The sequence below is a fragment of the Semicossyphus pulcher genome, unplaced genomic scaffold (assembly GCF_022749685.1).
Source record: "Semicossyphus pulcher isolate SPU_LCO1_2020_fin unplaced genomic scaffold, fSemPul1.0.p SCAF_5, whole genome shotgun sequence".
Taxonomy (NCBI): domain Eukaryota; kingdom Metazoa; phylum Chordata; class Actinopteri; order Labriformes; family Labridae; genus Semicossyphus; species Semicossyphus pulcher.
Genome location: NW_027211726.1, coordinates 7,195,313 through 7,212,617, shown reverse-complemented (window position 1 = coordinate 7,212,617; position 17,305 = coordinate 7,195,313). Strand labels below are relative to the sequence as shown.

At 39.4% G+C, this 17,305-nt stretch overlaps 3 protein-coding genes across 3 annotated transcripts in view; 2 read left to right on the top strand and 1 right to left on the bottom strand.

The window, feature by feature from the left end:
• The window catches only part of nudcd1 (NudC domain containing 1), a 37,870-nt gene extending 33,670 nt beyond the window's left edge, over positions 1-4,200 (bottom strand). Inside the window, exons 1-3 of the mRNA XM_069681779.1 lie at positions 4,044-4,200; positions 3,301-3,455; positions 706-891 (exon numbers count right to left, since the gene is read on the bottom strand). Coding sequence (XP_069537880.1) covers positions 706-891; positions 3,301-3,455; positions 4,044-4,158 — 456 coding nt within the window. The 5' untranslated portion in view covers positions 4,159-4,200. The remainder of the gene's footprint in view (positions 1-705; positions 892-3,300; positions 3,456-4,043) is intronic.
• Positions 4,201-4,423: 223 nt separating this feature from the next.
• On the top strand, positions 4,424-6,816 carry LOC138609004 (transcription and mRNA export factor ENY2-2). The gene is made up of 5 exons (XM_069681609.1): positions 4,424-4,559; positions 4,667-4,737; positions 4,825-4,895; positions 4,980-5,054; positions 6,555-6,816. The coding sequence occupies exons 2-5, from the start codon at positions 4,670-4,672 to the stop codon at positions 6,629-6,631; spliced, it is 291 nt and encodes a 96-aa protein (XP_069537710.1). The 5' UTR covers positions 4,424-4,559; positions 4,667-4,669; the 3' UTR covers positions 6,632-6,816.
• An 8,922-nt stretch (positions 6,817-15,738) lies between these two features.
• The window catches only part of LOC138608384 (fibrocystin-L-like), a 52,882-nt gene continuing 51,315 nt past the window's right edge, over positions 15,739-17,305 (top strand). The window contains exons 1-5 of the mRNA XM_069680962.1: positions 15,739-15,835; positions 16,368-16,445; positions 16,696-16,837; positions 16,935-17,043; positions 17,150-17,207. Coding sequence (XP_069537063.1) covers positions 15,781-15,835; positions 16,368-16,445; positions 16,696-16,837; positions 16,935-17,043; positions 17,150-17,207 — 442 coding nt within the window. The 5' untranslated portion in view covers positions 15,739-15,780. The remainder of the gene's footprint in view (positions 15,836-16,367; positions 16,446-16,695; positions 16,838-16,934; positions 17,044-17,149; positions 17,208-17,305) is intronic.

Sequence of the window (17,305 nt, the reverse complement as noted above, 5' to 3'; positions counted from 1 at the left end):
CAGAGCACAAAGGGAAAAAGTTAGACGAGGCTTTGAATGCACAGACTTTTAAATAGGATAAATAAATTGTTGGTTTTGGTCTTTTCATTAAGTTTGTTGTCAATTAGAATTTTTTTTTAATATCAGCCGCCTCATCTTTCAATTCTTTCACCAGCCAGAAATGAGGCAAATATCAAACGTTGGCTGGTCACCAGAAAAAGTGTTTGCTGGCATAAACAAACTTATTTGTCACCGTCATTATTAATCACCTTTTTTATTATGCTGCACCTGTGGGACTCTGAATGTGTCATGCAGTGACTCAGCGATTACATCACCAGGAGCTGAGATGTGTGGCTCTCCGAACATTCAATAAATCTCTCTCTAATCTTAGTCTCCTTTTCAAAAGTTGAGAAGACATAATTGATCAAGAGATTGACATTTAAATAAGTTACAGTTATAAATGCTGATTTACAGATTACAGAAGATAAAAGAGATCTAATAAGAAGCTTGTGTACAAAGTTACGTGTGTGTTGCTGCACTTCCATTCAGTCCCCAACAGAGGTCAACAAAAGATTATGAATAAGTTACTTCCTGTTGACCTTTACTGCTAGATTACATTGCACATTGCATTCTATCAAAAATATCTATATTTTGAAATCATTTAAATTTGTTTAGGAAACATTTTTATGTATAACTTAGAGCAGGAACCTGAGCTGTTGTACTTACTTCCCACTTCATATGAGAGCTGTCTCCTCTCTTGCCGGTGCGGAGAAGGTGCAGTCGTCCAGCGCCGTCAGCGAGAGCCGCCCAGGTGGCCGAGGTGAGGCTGAGGGACGCACACAGACGATCAGCACCCCGGCTGGACTCAGAGGTTATACTGAAGACCTCTCTGGGCTTCCCCAGGGCGGTGTCCTGGATTCACAACACAACAGACCCAACAGTTAGTCCAGAAAACAGATTTGATATGACTGTTTATACATCAATTTAGGATTGGGCTACACAAAAGCAATTTTCTGATAAAGATCAAATATTTGACTGAACAGCATGATAGTGAATTTCTGTAGAGCTGAAGAGTTGCTTTAAGCCAGGAGTCATTTTGTCTCGATGTAAGAAAACAAACGAATGTCACATCAACATGACTAAAAGTTTTTTTAGGAAAAAAAGAATTGTGGTGGAAAAATGATCATCGTCTCAAGTTGAATTTTAGATCTAGAGCAGCTTGTTAGCTGAACTTGCTGCAGATGTCTGTTTATAGAGATTAATAAGAAGCTAAATCGCTGTCAGGTGACGCTGATGGGAGACGGGATATCATTACGGCGGATTACATTCCACCTGCTTTTGTTCTCCTCACAGACTGTTTTTCCTGCATACGCCGCAGCCTGCTGACACGTGATTGGTCAATATTACTCGGAGTACAAGCGCACTACAAACGGAATACAGAAAACAAGCTATCTCTAAAATCCACGTCCCTTCCTACAGATTCTACATTTCTATGCAGAATCTATAAACAGAGATTATATCTATTAAAATAATTATAATTAATGTTCTTTTTAAAGGTGCAGCCCTTATAATAGGCTATGTTTGAGTCATTCATCAGGAAATAGATACGACTTTTCCCTTGGATAGGGATGAGACTAAAATCTGTATTCTTTACGAATACATTTAAACGATTTATATGGTCAGTTTACGTACAAATACTCTATTAAAAATGCCCATTAGCATTGCAAGTGACATATTAAAATTGCTTCAAATTTGTCAGGCCAACAGTCTCACACCCAAAGATATCCATTTACTGTTATATATGACAAAGAAGAACACGGTTTTCCCATTTAAGAAACTTGAATCAGAAGAATAGACTTCTGTTTCCCTGCTGGTGACGGAGAAAAGCATCTAGACTTTGACTTCAGGTTCGACTAAAACTAAGGAATAGTTATATTGCAATTGGCTAAATGTGCGATATGCTGGATCTGTTGCTGCTAGCAAACTATCACATGAGTTTCTTTAAGTAGCCCAGTCGTGACTCACAAAGACTCAGACAGAAACACTTCATCAAAATGGGCTTTGAAGTACAAAAGAAGAGAAAGGCCACTGCTTCCATATTCAAAGGGGCACTCTGATGCCATAAAGACATTCAACTAAATACATCTGATATGAAAACACATAATGTTCTTTATGTTAAAAGGCTGCAGGATACATTCAACAGAAAACCTGCATAACAGAAAACATGAACTCATCAAGGAACCAAATGACCAGCCGTCATGTGGACGCCCATGTGACTTGGCTTCACATGAGCTTCACGACTCTCGCAGCCTTATTAGTAACAGACAGATATGCCACCGCATGAGCATCAATTACTCATTGCGTGAAGTAACAGGCTTTTCAAAAGGACCGTACTGCAGCTGGCCTGTTGTTGCCATGGAGCGTAACACTGCGAATCATATCTCTACCTGATGTATGAAGCACCTTTTAGATCCTTTTCTGCTGCATTGATGCCCCGAGCAGAGTGTGAAGCGCCTGTGCACAATGCGCAGAGTGACACTACACTTCAGATGTGCGCAAAAGGTCTGCCTGGGACGATAATTACCGTGTGATGATTGTAATTAGAGTTTGAGCAACACATTTTCATAAAGAGTCATTTAATGATGCCACTGAAAGGCAGAAATGCTGTCTCACTGGATTACAGTCTGATGATCATCATTCAGGACAGCTTGGACATAAAACCATGGATTCAGCTCCAATTATCTCTAATTATAGTCAATGATATCTTAGACATAAAAGAAGTCTCTGCTGAAAAGGTCATTGGACTGATTTTGCTTCTTGCCTCAACATTTTGGTTTTGGGTAATAAACCTGGATCAGTATCTTTGAGTCATTTTAAGTCATCACCACACACATCATCCAAAACTGTGTCCTCTGTGCTGATTCATAGGATGGACAAAGGAAGGAAAAAACAGTGCTATTCCCCCCCCAAGTACAGAGACTCTAACTTCCTCTGTCTGTCTCTAATGGAGCAAGAGCAAGAAATGTTTATAAAGATGATTTTCTCTCAACATCACCTGAAATGCATCATGGGCAGAGGCTGCCACTATCCAAGTGTTTGGTCACCATCTACTGGTGTTCTGGTGCATTAAAGCCCCCAACAGTTCCACTGTCACAACATTCGAATCTAATTTTATTTGACATGAGGAATAAAAATGCACGAATGTGCTTTATATAGACATTAGTGGAGGGAATCGTTGACAGCTTGGTTTTACCAAAACACATACACATACATAACTTCCAGGAACTTTCAAGGAAAATGAGGTGACGATTTAAAACTTACCAGGGTGACGGTGAGACTGAGAACCCTTCCTTTGCAGTCCACAAACAGAACACTGTCTTCATACCAAGGGTCCAAGTGGAGGTAGTTGTACATGCCAAAAGCACGCATATGTTCCAGGGTGTACTGAGTATCCTTCAACTTTACTTCCTCCACAGCTGGAGAAGAGATGGTAAAGAAAAGGGTCAGAATAAGGCATAGCAAGATTATTTTACTTACTGTTATACATTGCCAAGTCCACCTTCTTTGTCAACATACTACTTGTACTTTTAGATTTAGGTCTGTACTTTCGTCTAGTGTCAAATTGGTTTTTAGATCTTTTCCATGTTACAGCTTTTTGTGTGTTTTTGTGTAATGACATGATAGAGACAAGTTATCTTGGACCGAAAGAAACACTGATCAACATTTTTCACAGATTTTTCTATATTCTAGACTAAACAACTGATCAATAATCAAAGAAATCATTAACATTGAGGGGCAATTTAAAAGCCTCAGTTTCACTCAATAGACAGCTCCCTCTGAGCCCCTCCAAGTGTAAGAGGAGGACCTTAAACCACTGGGCTACATCTACAGAAGCTTCACTGTTGTTTCTTAGCAATACCAAAAGACATTTAATTATGAATAACTCGGCATATTACTTGTGTCTGTCTACAGTTATGACAGGAGTGACACATCAGAGATTTAAATCTGACAAGAGTGCTAAATTAAGCTAGCACCTTGCTAACTGTACTGTAAGTTTCCCTCACCAGCATCCAGCTCCACGTTGTACGTTGGTATTGCGTCAAGAGATAACCGGTAACTTTCAAAATTGGGGTCCAACAGTTCTCTGTTGACCTTCAGGGAGTAATTAGACGCAGCCATATCTTTTAAATAAGCCTGGCTTGTGCATGAGTTGATGACAGCCTCTGTAGTAAGATGATGATGTTGACACACGTTTCCTGTTTGTGCACACACGGAGCCATTTTACAGCGGACACGACCTGCCGGTACGCTCGCGGGAGGTTGAGTTCCTATATTTTATCTTTAGAAACCTTATATGTGCCTTAACAATTGTTTTTTATTTCGTCATGCTAACGCGTGGAGCATTCCCGTAAAGATTTTAGTAATGGCGTCGTAGGTTTGTGGCAAAATAACCGTTGGCAAAGCGAAACCGTTAAGCTTCTAACGTTAGCCCCAAAGCGGAACTATTAACTACTGACGTTCTAGCCGGTACAATTTTATGAGGGGACTGTGTGTTCCCCAGCTGATCCATCTCGACAAAAGGTAGCGTCTACCTGATAGCCAGCCAAAAAAAAGCATCCCGTGTATATTCCCTAGACATTGTTGAATTAAAACGTAAACTATAATTGTTTTGTGTTTGATTTTAACAGATCATGAGCAAAGACTCGCAAATGAGGGCTGCAATAAACCAGAAGCTGATAGAAATGGGGGAACGGGAGCGGTAAGCAAGGTTTTCTCATTTGTGTTTGGTCATTAATGGCTGAGAGAAAAGAGTTGTTAATGTTGTCAACCAAAAATGTGGCCACAGGTTGAAAGAATTACTCAGGGCAAAGCTGGTGGAGTGTGGATGGAAGGATCAGCTGAAAGCACACTGCAAAGGTATGGTAATCGATATGTGTGTTATTGTGTTTATCGGTGCGTCCGTGAATCTGGAAATTTGAAGTCATTAACTCTTTTGTCCAGATGTGATCAAAGAAAAGGGCCTGGAGCACGTCACAGTGGAGGACCTGGTCACAGAAGTCACACCAAAAGGCAGAGGTACAGATCTCCATATGCAAACACAGCACTGAAGTAGATGTGGTGTTGCTAAGCTTAACTTAACATGAGTAAAATCTGATCAAGAAAACAAAGGACACTTCAGTCAGTCAGAGGTAATTCCTGTGCACAGTAAAACTTTCCTCGACAAAACAAAGAATTGAAGCTAAATTATACGGAGATCTAGTTTGTAAAGACACCTCATTTTGAGCATTTGGGGATAAAATAATCATCAACAGACATCAACAAAAGATTAGCTTAGATTAGATTAGATGAAAAATGCACGATATTATCGGCAGGCTATCAGTATTCGGGGATATGGCTTGAAAATGACATATCGGCATCAGGAGATGTCATTTTTCAGCCGATATTTTCCGCTGATAAAACAACAGTTTAATTATGCCTAAATGCTCGATGATTCCTTAAAAAAGCTTGACGAATATTAGTTTTATTTGAAAGAAAATGTTACATACAAATAAATATGGCATTTTGTACATAACCCAACTGTTATTGTTATTGTGTAAGTTGTTTTCTTATATTGGCCATTGAATGTGTACATTTTAAAAAGCACTGTATTATGTTATTTCTGCATCTGCCAGTGGGCCACGACAATAAGAGTAGGCATGATATCAATTCCACTGCAGGGCAGACTTCTGATGTTCTCTGCAATTAGGTGGGATGTGCCTAATATATCTGTATTGGAATAGGCAAAATAAGTTGGAAAATATCGGCATATCGGATATTAGTAAAAAAAAAAAATCCAATATCTTGCATCCCTAAAAATAATATGTACATTATGGACATCTATTTCTACCAAAATGACGAATTTATGAACAATAATAAAAGGTACTGAATCCAGCTGATTCAGAATATTTATCATTTAGTGAGCTGGTATTTTTCTTAACTTCAGCTACTAAAATAATAATTTAAAAAATGAGGATAAAAAGTCCCAACTGTCCTATTTTACTATAATTTTCTCATGCAGAATTCAACCTCTTAAATTCAAGAGTAAAAAAAAAGTTCTGTCCTTGGATCCACATGTGGCTTGTTTTCAAAGTTCAAGTTTCAAGTTTACCAGTACAGTGCGGTACATCAGTAACAAAAGAAGTAAAAATGTACATAATACAGAAGATAAAGAAATTGTATTGTATGTGTTTGTCCTGCCACATGCAGATATCTTTCAAACAGATCTTCACTAATACTAATGATTCTCAGCTCTGTAAACATACACAGCACAGTGTGTTTATAGGTTGATGGTTTTTTGTACTTACTGCATTATCCTGAAAGGTGTTTATTTTATCTAACTGGTTTACACAAATAGATAAGCATAAGCACCTTACAACATAATGCAGTCTGGTACAACAACATCACAACAAAAGTGGTCCAACAAAATGTTTAAGTTTGTTGTATTAAATTATATCAGAATCTGCACGTGTTGCATTTTTCTAATCCCTCTGTATTTGTTCTTACACATAACCACATCTCGTCTTCCCTCCCGTGCAGCACTGGTACCGGACAGTGTGAAGAAAGAGCTGCTGCAGAGAATCCGGGCTTTTCTAGCTCAACACGCAACCTTGTGAATGAGACGATTCACCGTCTAGACATTTTTTTACTCACTGTAGATCCACAATTAAAATCCAAACTGATGTTTGTTCTCATTGTGAGCAATGCTGAAGTGTTATTTTTATTTTGTATTGTGTGTTTTCATATTGATTTTAGTTTGTTATGCTGCAGTTTTGGAAAAAAAAATAAAGTCATGCCTATTTTGGTCATTTGTGGAGTTTTGACTTTTCCTTTAAAAAGCTGTTTCACCTTTTAAATAGTCTCCATGTGCAAACCAAAACATGCAGACAGGCCTTTTTGCTATTGTGCTGCTCTTGTCAGACAACATGATGGATAAGTGGTGCTTAGAATACGTGTAAATGTCATGCTCTGCTTTGCATACCTGGCTGCGAGGCTGTTATGGATGTTGCTGTTATACAATGTGTCCTTCCACGTATTGTGTTTGGAGTTCTCTTTAGAAAGGCTCTGTGAAGGCTGAGACAGCTGCACGCAAACTCTCACATCTGTCTGAACCTGCTGAACAACATGTTTTGTGTTAATTTTCCTTATTACAGACTTAAGTGCGAAAACGTGACCGTTGAGTACTCTGCAGCACAATACTGACAGTGACGGGGGGTATATTTAGACTTTTGGACCGGGTGTTTAGTTCTGTGTGTGGGTAGTGTGAGACCGTGTGTGTGTAGGCGACAAGTGTATTTGAGTGTCTGCATACAGCAGCTCTCTCTGTGTGTGAGCTTGTTCTATATGATGGATATCAATGAATACTTTCTCAACACGTTAGAAGAGGATATATAGGAGGAGACTGCTCATGTACCCCCTGTGTGTTTGGTGGTGTGTTTCTGGAGTCTTCTCACTCACACTTCACTCACAACTAAAAGGGTCCAGTCATCTTTTCCTTCACATATCTAAAGGAACTTTGTAAAGCTTGACTTAGCCGTGCATTTTAGCTATATGAGATTTCTGGTTATGTAGCTGCCTTTAATGTTATCGCTGAAATTTCTCCCGATTTTTTTATACTAGAGGCATGTCTACATCTCTCTGTTTAGCATGTGATATCTTGTCGGTTAAATCTTCACAAAACTTGAAATCTAACGATGGAAATCAGTGTTCGCAACTTTGCAATATTCCAGCACATAACCCCCTCGGTACAAAACACAGCTTGACGCTTCGACAGTCAGGGATCGAATCCTCAACCTCCCGATTGTGAGACGACGACTCTACCACTGAGCCACAGCCACCCACTGGACAGTGATGTCTAACTCTCTGTGAAAGACACAAATTAGTGCGTTTTCTAAAATATGCACTGTAGTAATAATAATAATCCTTACTGATCATTATTAATTAAGCTACTCTTAAAATACTATTGCTCGATATTATTTCAACAGGTTGATTTGTTTGAGTGCATTTGCTGTAAAGCAATTATGAGACATTTCATACATAGCAATGTGGTAAGAAAGCATTTTATCATTTATTTAAAAAGTAATCTCTGGTTCCTGGGCAGTAATTTGGCGATATAGCTAACTGTGGCCCAACAGTTGTGTCGTGCACGGCGCCTGTCAAACAACAGACTGACACGGACAACACTGACTGACTCACAACAGAATTGTTTATCATGAAAGAACTTTATTTTAAATGAATGACTGAAAGAAAAAAATCTTTCAAGTCAAGAAAGTTTTTTATGCATTAGAAGAAATAATCGCCTTGTGATTAATCTGCAGCCATGTGGCTCATTTTATTTGTTGTTTACCAAAACATGTGGTTGTCTAATACTGTGGAGCCTTCGGCCTTGTCCTACTCTTTATAATATGACCCTCTTCTCTTCTGAATGATGCAACCAAAATAAAATCCTAACAGGTGATGACGAGTAAAAAAAACTTTCAAAACAAAAGTATTTTTTGTGCATCCCTAAAAAGTAATATATGCATTATGGACATCTATTTCTACAAAAATAAGGCATTTATGAACAATAATAAAAGGTACTGAATCCAGCTGATTCAGGATATTTATGTCATTTAGTGAGCTGGTATTTTTCTTAACTTCTGCTACTAAAATGATAATTTAAAAAATGAGGATAAAAAGTCCCGTCTGTCCCATTTTATAGTTTATAGTTTTGTGATGCAAAATTCAACCTCTTTAATTCAAGAGTAAAAGCAGTAAGTAATGTCCCTGGATCAACATCTGGCATGTTTTTTAACAGGAGAAGATCTTTACTCATTAGCAGTGCGAATGATGCCACCAAACTAAAATCCTGATCGGTGATGACGAGTACAACACTTTCAAAACAAGTCTTCTTCATTCTTTCTCACCGTCTTCTTACTCGTCTTGTTTTCTTGTGAAACATAATTATCAGTTTAAGCTGAAAATAAGTTGGTGTTTCAAAGAAAGAATGACAGAACCATTCAAATCTGCTTCACACAAAGGCCTGTGAAGCTCTGTCGGTTTTCTCAGCGATATTATGTAAGAAGGCATGTTTCTTGAGGCAATAAGCCTTTTTCCTACCCAGAGGCACGTGTGAGACAATGTTGTGATGTCAGTCAAACAGCTATATGAAGGCATGTCAAAGTGGGGAGAGAAGAGGAGTAAATGATAAAGAAAACATAAGAATATAAAGTTTACATGCATGCTTTTACATTTGTTTGTCTGACCTTTGCCCTCCAGATGCTGCGTTTCATAGGAGCAGGGTGCTGGAATCACCTGTCATCATATTTGCACAATCTCCACCCCTACCAGCTGCTAGCAGGACCACATGTCGGTGAGAGGAGTGAAGCGTTTACATGATTTGAAGGTTGATTTACTACCATGCTTACTTATCACGACCACTTGAGGCTGCTAGAGTTGCAAAGTTGTCCTCTCAATATTTATTTGTCTTACTCATCAGCTGATCAGATTTCTGTGTCGCTGCTCTCCACAGCGGCTATGAGAAGGAACGAGGGTCTACAGCCACGAGAACACCTCTGTGAGCCTCTTGAAACACGACAGAAAAGTCTCGAAAAAGAAATGATTGCTGCAGACTTTGTTCCTGTTGCTTTTAAAAGACAGGATGACACCACTGACTTTCTATTCTAAGCTCTGAAATCACTGCGTACGGAAAATCTGCTCAAGTTTGTTCATACAGGAAATGATGTCACTCTTCCTTGTAATCTGTGGGAGCATTCTAGGAATGTATGTGTAAATAGCACAGATGAGACAACGACAGAGAGTTTCTGTGATGATTAAAACTTAGGTTACAGTAAAAGTCTTACTAACTTAGTGAGTGTGTGGTCAGGAGTGAGACATTTCCTGCTTTTATTTTGGCGTGCTCAGCAGTTGTTGCAACATTTTACTTTGAAATCACACGTCTGTAAGTATTCCTGACGTGCAGAGAGTCCACTTGTTTCTGAGTAACACATAGTTACACCTAGTAATTGTAGTAACACCTTCTTACAATGTAGCATCAGAGGATCTCTGCTGAAGGCGGGTTTATTCTGGCTTATATGAACATCTATGAAAGTCTACAAGAATGACAGAAAGGAAAAGAGCTGTTTCATGTTTTCATGCAGTCATGATGTAGATTGGATTAAAAACATTTTATCGATCATTAATCAATTTTTATCTCAGGGCAGTTGACAAATAGAGCAGGTCTAGAGTGAACTCTGTTATGTTAGAATGAAACAACATGAATCCACTATGAGCAGGAAAAACTTCCACTAACAGCAGACACAGACTCATGGTGAACAGACTGTCAGACTGGATGGGCTGAGGAGGTGGGAGAGACAGACAGACAGACAGACAGACAGAAGGCAGAGAGAGAGACAAACAGACAGACAGACAGACAGAGAGAGAGACAGGCAGACAGGCAGACAGGGAGAGAGACAAACGGACAGGCCGACAGGGAGAGAGACAAACGGACAGACAGACAGACAGGGAGAGAGACAAACGGACAGGCAGACAGGGAGACCGACAGACTGAAAGGAGAGGGGTGAAAAAGACAGACAGACAAAAAGACAGACAGGGAGACAGACAGACAAAAAGACAAACGGACAGACAGACTGAAGGGAGAGGGGCGAAAAAGACAGGCACACACACACGCGCACACACACACACACACACACACACACACACACACAGACAGGGAAAGAGACAAAAAGACAGACAGACAGGGAGAAAGACAGACAAAATGACAGACTGAAAGGAGAGGGGCGAAAAAGACAGACAGACACACACACACACACACAGACAGACAGACAGACAGACAGACAGGGGACAGTGACGTACACACAGCAACAAAAACAACAGCAGATAAACAGACTTTTAGTTCCAATGCCAGTACTAACAGCAGAAACATGTCTAATATCAGCATTAGCACAATAATGAGAATATAAGTTAGACTGATGATAGTAACTGTTGTTGGAGTCAGGCCACAACAACAGGCGGTCCACAACAACAACAACAACAACGATCTCTACAGGAACCTGTGAAACACCTGACATCATCATCTGACAATCTAACAGATTTAAAGCTACCGTGAGGAACATCCTTTCTCTCTGCTGATCTTGTCTTGTGCATGCGTAACTAATGTTTCCACAGATAAAGTCCCATCATGCTTTCTTTTACGTATCACTCACGTGAATCTCTGCGGACAATGTAATAAAAGGCTGCAGCGTGAAGTTATTCATCACGTCTGACACCGTGTCGGTGGCAGTGCCCGTCATGTTTGCTTTAGAAGTTCTTTCAGACTTCAGAATCGATTGAAGTTTGTTGCCTAATCAGCTTCTCCTCACAGAAGCTTTAAGCATGAAGTAAAGACATAAAAACACCAACAATGTTACTTAGTCTCATTTAAATGTCTATTTCAGCACAAAAAGCACTTTTTATTCTATTTTCCATGATATCAAAATCTTTGTCAGTGTAAAAGTCTCACAAGAAGAAAATGTGTCCTTTCATGATTCCAAATTGTTTGACACCTTCATGTCTAATTGTTCTTTGTTTTGTTTGTAGAGTCGTGTAAGTCCATGTGGGCTCGGCACCTTTTAATGCGCGACACACTGTAAAATAAACCACAGCGGTAAGGCATCGGGTTTCTTCATGATGTACGACAGAAAACAGGTTCGACCTGGAGTCATGACCTGTCTGGTAGAGATGTAATAACCTGCACATAAATCATTTTATCGAGTACTTATGATCTGTTTCTGGAATTGGGCTTATTTTTAGGTTTGTTTTTGCCGATTTGTTGGTTTTCAAACTGCAAAGATGTTTTTTTGTCTTAATTCTGCATAACAAGTTTTGCCGGATGCTTTGACAGCTTCATACTCTTATTTTGAAGAAACATTCTGTCATCTACACTGTAAAAACAGGCGAGCCTCCTTTTCTCTACATTTTTGGCAAGTGAGTCACGCGAGATGCACACGAGTCGCACCAGCATTGTGAAGACTGTTGCCCACAAAAGCGCACATTGACCTGATGCGGTCAGCCACATACTGCAGTGACAGAAAAATCCTGAAGTTGACCTTTAAACTGTAATTCCCTCGATATAAATAATCTTAACAATTCTGCATCAAAAGCAAACATATGCAGCGTAACAAGAGCGCAGTTTATTTCAGGGCTTTTGTTTTGAAAATGTATGACATATAGATTATACATAAAATTATAAACCACTTTAATTAATTAGTTTCATATCACCAAAATGTTTTTTCCAAAATAAACATGCATGGTTTTATTCACTCGAGACATCCTTCAAAATGAGTCCATTCAAAACCTCTTCTGTAAACGGGATGATTTAAGCAGCTCATTGTGAAACTCGCAGATGAAATCTTTGTGCGTGAGGCGAATCAAACTCGTTGACAGCGCTGACAGGCGATCAAAATGACTGGATAGTAAGAGACAATAGCCTGTTCACTTTTGTAGGTCATGTCGGGTCATCAGGGTTTAACTGAGACTATTTTATAACCAGGACTTCATCCTATCTGTTACTTCATCTCTATTATTGCAATTGTGCTCTGTGTCTTAGGTCTGTTCTTGCTGATATTTTCTCTTTTCGTACATTTCATGTTTTATATTTGTCTTCATTCTTTATGATAAACTTTGTCTGCTGTTGCTATCAGTTTCATACTCCGACCCCAAGAATTATTCTGACATGTTAACGATCATTTGTTTCAAGGGCTCTTTTCATTGTTTTTAACATGTGTATCACTAGATATACGATTGAGTTGAAACCAAAATCTTTTAGATTTAAAGTTTATTCCTCGGCTGCGTAAGAGTCCGCCATCTTGTTTGAATTGACGCGCAATGAATCTCAGGATAAATGGGGCCACAAAGGATGCACCTGATGGATCCTTCGTGGCCCGGGAAACGGAGGACGCATTTGTCGGCCGCATCTGACACGCCGCTGTGGCGCAATCGGCCTTCAAATACGGCCTTGGAAAAAAGCAGCCCCTGAATTGGGACACAGCTTATGTATTTGTGCAGTTTGAATTTGAAGCAATCAGCAAACCAAATCCATACAAAACATCACCTGTCGCATGGATGATTCTGTCGAGTTTTGGCGGACCCTGCAGCCACCTGAATAAATCTGTATGCATTGCATTGTTTTCTGATATGAAACAAGAAATCTTTCATTGACAAATAAAAAAGTTTAAATTACATTACAGCAGCTCTAAGGAACTTTGGTTTCAGCGACCTGTGTACATGTGTTTTAGGATTCTGTCGTGTACTTGCGTGCAAAGTAAAAAATGTCCTCCCGCTTCTTCTAACGCGCTACTGGCTGTGAATCTTTGCCAGGGAAAGTCTAAACAAAGGCTGTTCTGGTCTGCACGCAGTAAATCACGTCAGAGGTGTTATACCCGATGACAGGCATCAAATATGACTGTAGAAATTGTCAATCTTCTACTTGATTGACCGGTTCTGTCATGTAGGTGATATTGAAGGATCAGGGTTTAATTGAGACACTTTCATAAGCCGTTCAAACCAACAGCTTAAATTAATGATGGCCAGAAAGATTCCTTTCTTTATAAGGAGGTGCTCACGTTCCCGTATGTGCTGTCTTCATGCTTCAAAAACTGCGTGACTGTAATTTAGTCATAGAACAAAGCAGCACTTGGCAATTGAGTGACACGGCACGGTGAGATGATAAATAACAAGGCTGCTTCACAAAGGTTATATTTGTTTAACGTCTGCGGCGTCGGGTTTCGTCTTGTGCTTTCTGGTTTTTAACATGATGAGCCAAGAAAAATGTTCATTGGCGCCAAACATCTTCGCCTTCTGTTTTTTTCTTTCTATTTTGATTCTTTATTTATAGTAAAAATACTTCTATTACAAAGTCAACATAAGAAAGGAAAACCGACAAAATTAATAGATACAACATGGGGAAATAAAACATAACTGTTTGCACTTCTTTACAAAAAAGTTCAAGTATATGTTTTAATGTTTTGAGTCACTCCGACAGAGAAAAAACATGTTACCACCATCTTTGATTTGCAATCTTTCTTAGCTCTCTCTTAAAGTAATAATCTCGAACTTTTTCATTTAAGTAAACGTCTGTTACGATCACGATCTGTCACCGAATGAGGTAACACAATAGTGATTGAGCCTACTGATGAACGTCTTTGCATTTGCAGTATCACAGACTGGCTGTCTGTGGCGACTTTAGTGGAAAAAATCACAAGCAGCGCCCAGTTAGTGACGCGTTTTCCATCACCCAGCAGTGGTTGGTCTGCCAGAAAGGGTAGGCGGAGCTAAGCGGCTGCTTTTCCGCTCTCTGCAAGTGTTGCGAGTAAACAGTAATCTACTATGGCTGAACAAACAAAGAAAAGATGGATGACTACAGATACAACTTCAAAAATAAGTGAAAATCCAAAGAAAAAGAAACAAATTTGACGCTCAGATGAAGGCAAACAGTCTGAAAAGGAAAGTGACCGTCAGCGAGGAAAATCAAGAGTTACAACCGGAGCCAACCGTGGACGTCTGCTTAAATTGGTAAGTGTACTCCCGCAGTTACCGTAATGACCCAAGGTGCCACTAAAGAGAGCAAATCTAAAATCTTTGAGATTTTATCTTTAACAATGATACAAAAACGATTAACAAAAGCTAAACAAGGTTTATTGTTTAATATTTTTATTTAGCAAATATAAATTAAACAGTCTGAAAAGGAAAGCGACCGTCAGCCAGGAAAATCAAGAGTTACAACCGTTACAAAGGGAGTCAACTGTAGACGTTGGGAAAGCTTCCCGATTTAAGCCAGCTGTAAATCGGGAAGTGTGCTCCTGTAATTATTATTTATCTCCTTCGGGGGCGCTCAAGAGCACGAAACTGAAATATTCGAGATTGTATCTTTAAGATAAATCTAATTCAAAGGGACGATTTAAGTTGATAAATACTCCATTTTATAACATTTAATCAAATTAAATTAAGTTACCTGCATGCTTTTACTGTAATCTTCGTAAGAAACATTCACTAAACCCAAATCCTTTCTACTACAGGGGCGTAAAATAAGAAACAATAACCAGCAGTCTGTTTTATTGTTCACTTTTATTTCTTTGTATCCATACGTCTGGAACACATTAATGACTAATCTCCGTTGAGCCTCTAATAGTTTCACAACTTCCTCTTCTCTTCCATCACAGTCCTCCTCCACATTCCCACCCGTGAAGCTGTCACTCATTGTGTCTTTCTGTTCCACTCCGACTGGGTGACAGGAGATATAAAACAAATCTCTTTGTCTGGATGTTAGCGACACATTTAGAGTGCCGAGGTGAATAATTGCATGGATACCAGCAGTCCCCTCCCCCCCACATGCAGGTGAGAGGTGGGACACTGAGCAGAGTTATAAAGGCAGAGGGAGCTGTACTCTAAGCAGACACTCTCTCTCTCACTCACTCTCTGACAGCTGAGACACTCAACAGGCGGACAACAACAGGTGAGCTTCTCTCATTTATCAATCACAAAGTAATTAAATGTGTTGTTATTGTGACAGATTTTAGTATTTTTATTATGTTGTTTACTTATTTTAAACCTTCTCAATGATTATACTTTGTAATGATAACATTTTCTTCTTCAAATCAGCCTTAAATATAAACTGTACTCTAAAATATCACTTCTGGTGTTAGTTTTTTTTTGCAGTTTCCAAACATCCATCCCGTTAATCACAGCCGACTGCAGGTGGAGCAGCAGGGAAGTCTGGGAAATCTCCGGGATGGAGTCCCCGCTGAAGCTGGTGGCCTTCCTCCTCGCTCTCTGGTGCTGCTGCAGTAAGTACACAATTATTTTGAAGGTTACAAAAATCTGCACTGGTTTAATCTGTGGTTGTATAATTTTTGAGCCCTGAAAAAGTTCTCTTACAAGGATTCATAATGTTAAATTTTAAAGCCGATATCTGACATGCCGATATTTTCCAATACAATACGGCCGATTGCAAAGGGCTTGTCTGATTTATGCACGCGTCTCTCCTGATTATGTCTGCTGTTGTTGTTGATGATTACGTGCAGATGCAGATATAGAAAGGAATCCTTTTCAAAATGTACACAGAATTAGAAAAACTTCTCGTACTTAAGTATTTGTATTCAAGATTGTTAAAGTCGAACACCGTAGTCTACTTAATCTACATGAATGGAGACAGTTTCCGTCACATGACCATAATCAAAGCATCATCTTATCAGCCTGTCATCAGCAGACACGTTCCTCTGACGTTTGATCTCAAGCCTTTATGTACAGATAACGATGACAGGGTGCCGATGTCATCGTAAAGCCTTCATCTTTTTTATTGTTTCTTATGTATTTCAGGTGCTCAACAGGTTGACTACATATCTCCACATCGAGGAAGCAGTAATGGAGCAACCCAAATCACCATTCACGGAAAAGGTAAGTGATGATAAATAGTGATGGCTTCATGTTGTTATAGACCGAATTTATCTCTAGGATTATTATTTTATTAATTGAGTTGTGAGTCTTTGAGACTATATATCGGTTAAAAGTAACAGGTTGTGGTTGTGGTAACTGCAGCTGCAGTAACCTAAATCTTCACCTGTCGTATTGATACTGTGTGCTTCTAAATTCTAAAATATTTTTAGAATTTTCTGTATTGAAATATGAATTTTTTTTTTTTTTCTAGGTTTTTCCCAGGCCAATCAGTTCCAGCTGACCCATGACGACACAAAGGGCAACCGTGTGACCATGGTGTCGAAAAAAATGTCGGTCCCGTGTGACGTGGAGAAAGACTCATCGCACAGCAGCCAGATCATGTGTTACACCAGGTAGCCTGTGCGCACTCTTGACTGAACTTACGCATTGTTTTTAAAAGCACACAAGTCGCTATTTAAAATGATTAATGCAATATTATTGTCATCGCAGAGCCATGCCGTATGATAGGTACGTGGTCCGTGTCACTGTGGACAACGTTACCATTCCTGAGAGGAAATTATGCAGAGGGAACCCCAGCTCATATTCATGCGCTTTCTATGTAAGTTTGCAGCTCAATCAAAGCAGACGGCTTAATTTTTTGTGAATTAATCCCACAGTCAAGTTTGAAATTTCTTTTTTTCATATTAAACTGTTTCTCTCCTCAGACTCTGTGGTACCGCACGCCTACCATCGGCTCTCTGTCTCCAGTCAGCGGCCCCCCAGGTACTCTTCATTACTTCCACAGCATGCAGCGATTTTACTATTTTTCAACTTTATATTAAACCCACCTTTACCGAAATTCCCCAATAAAATACAATCTT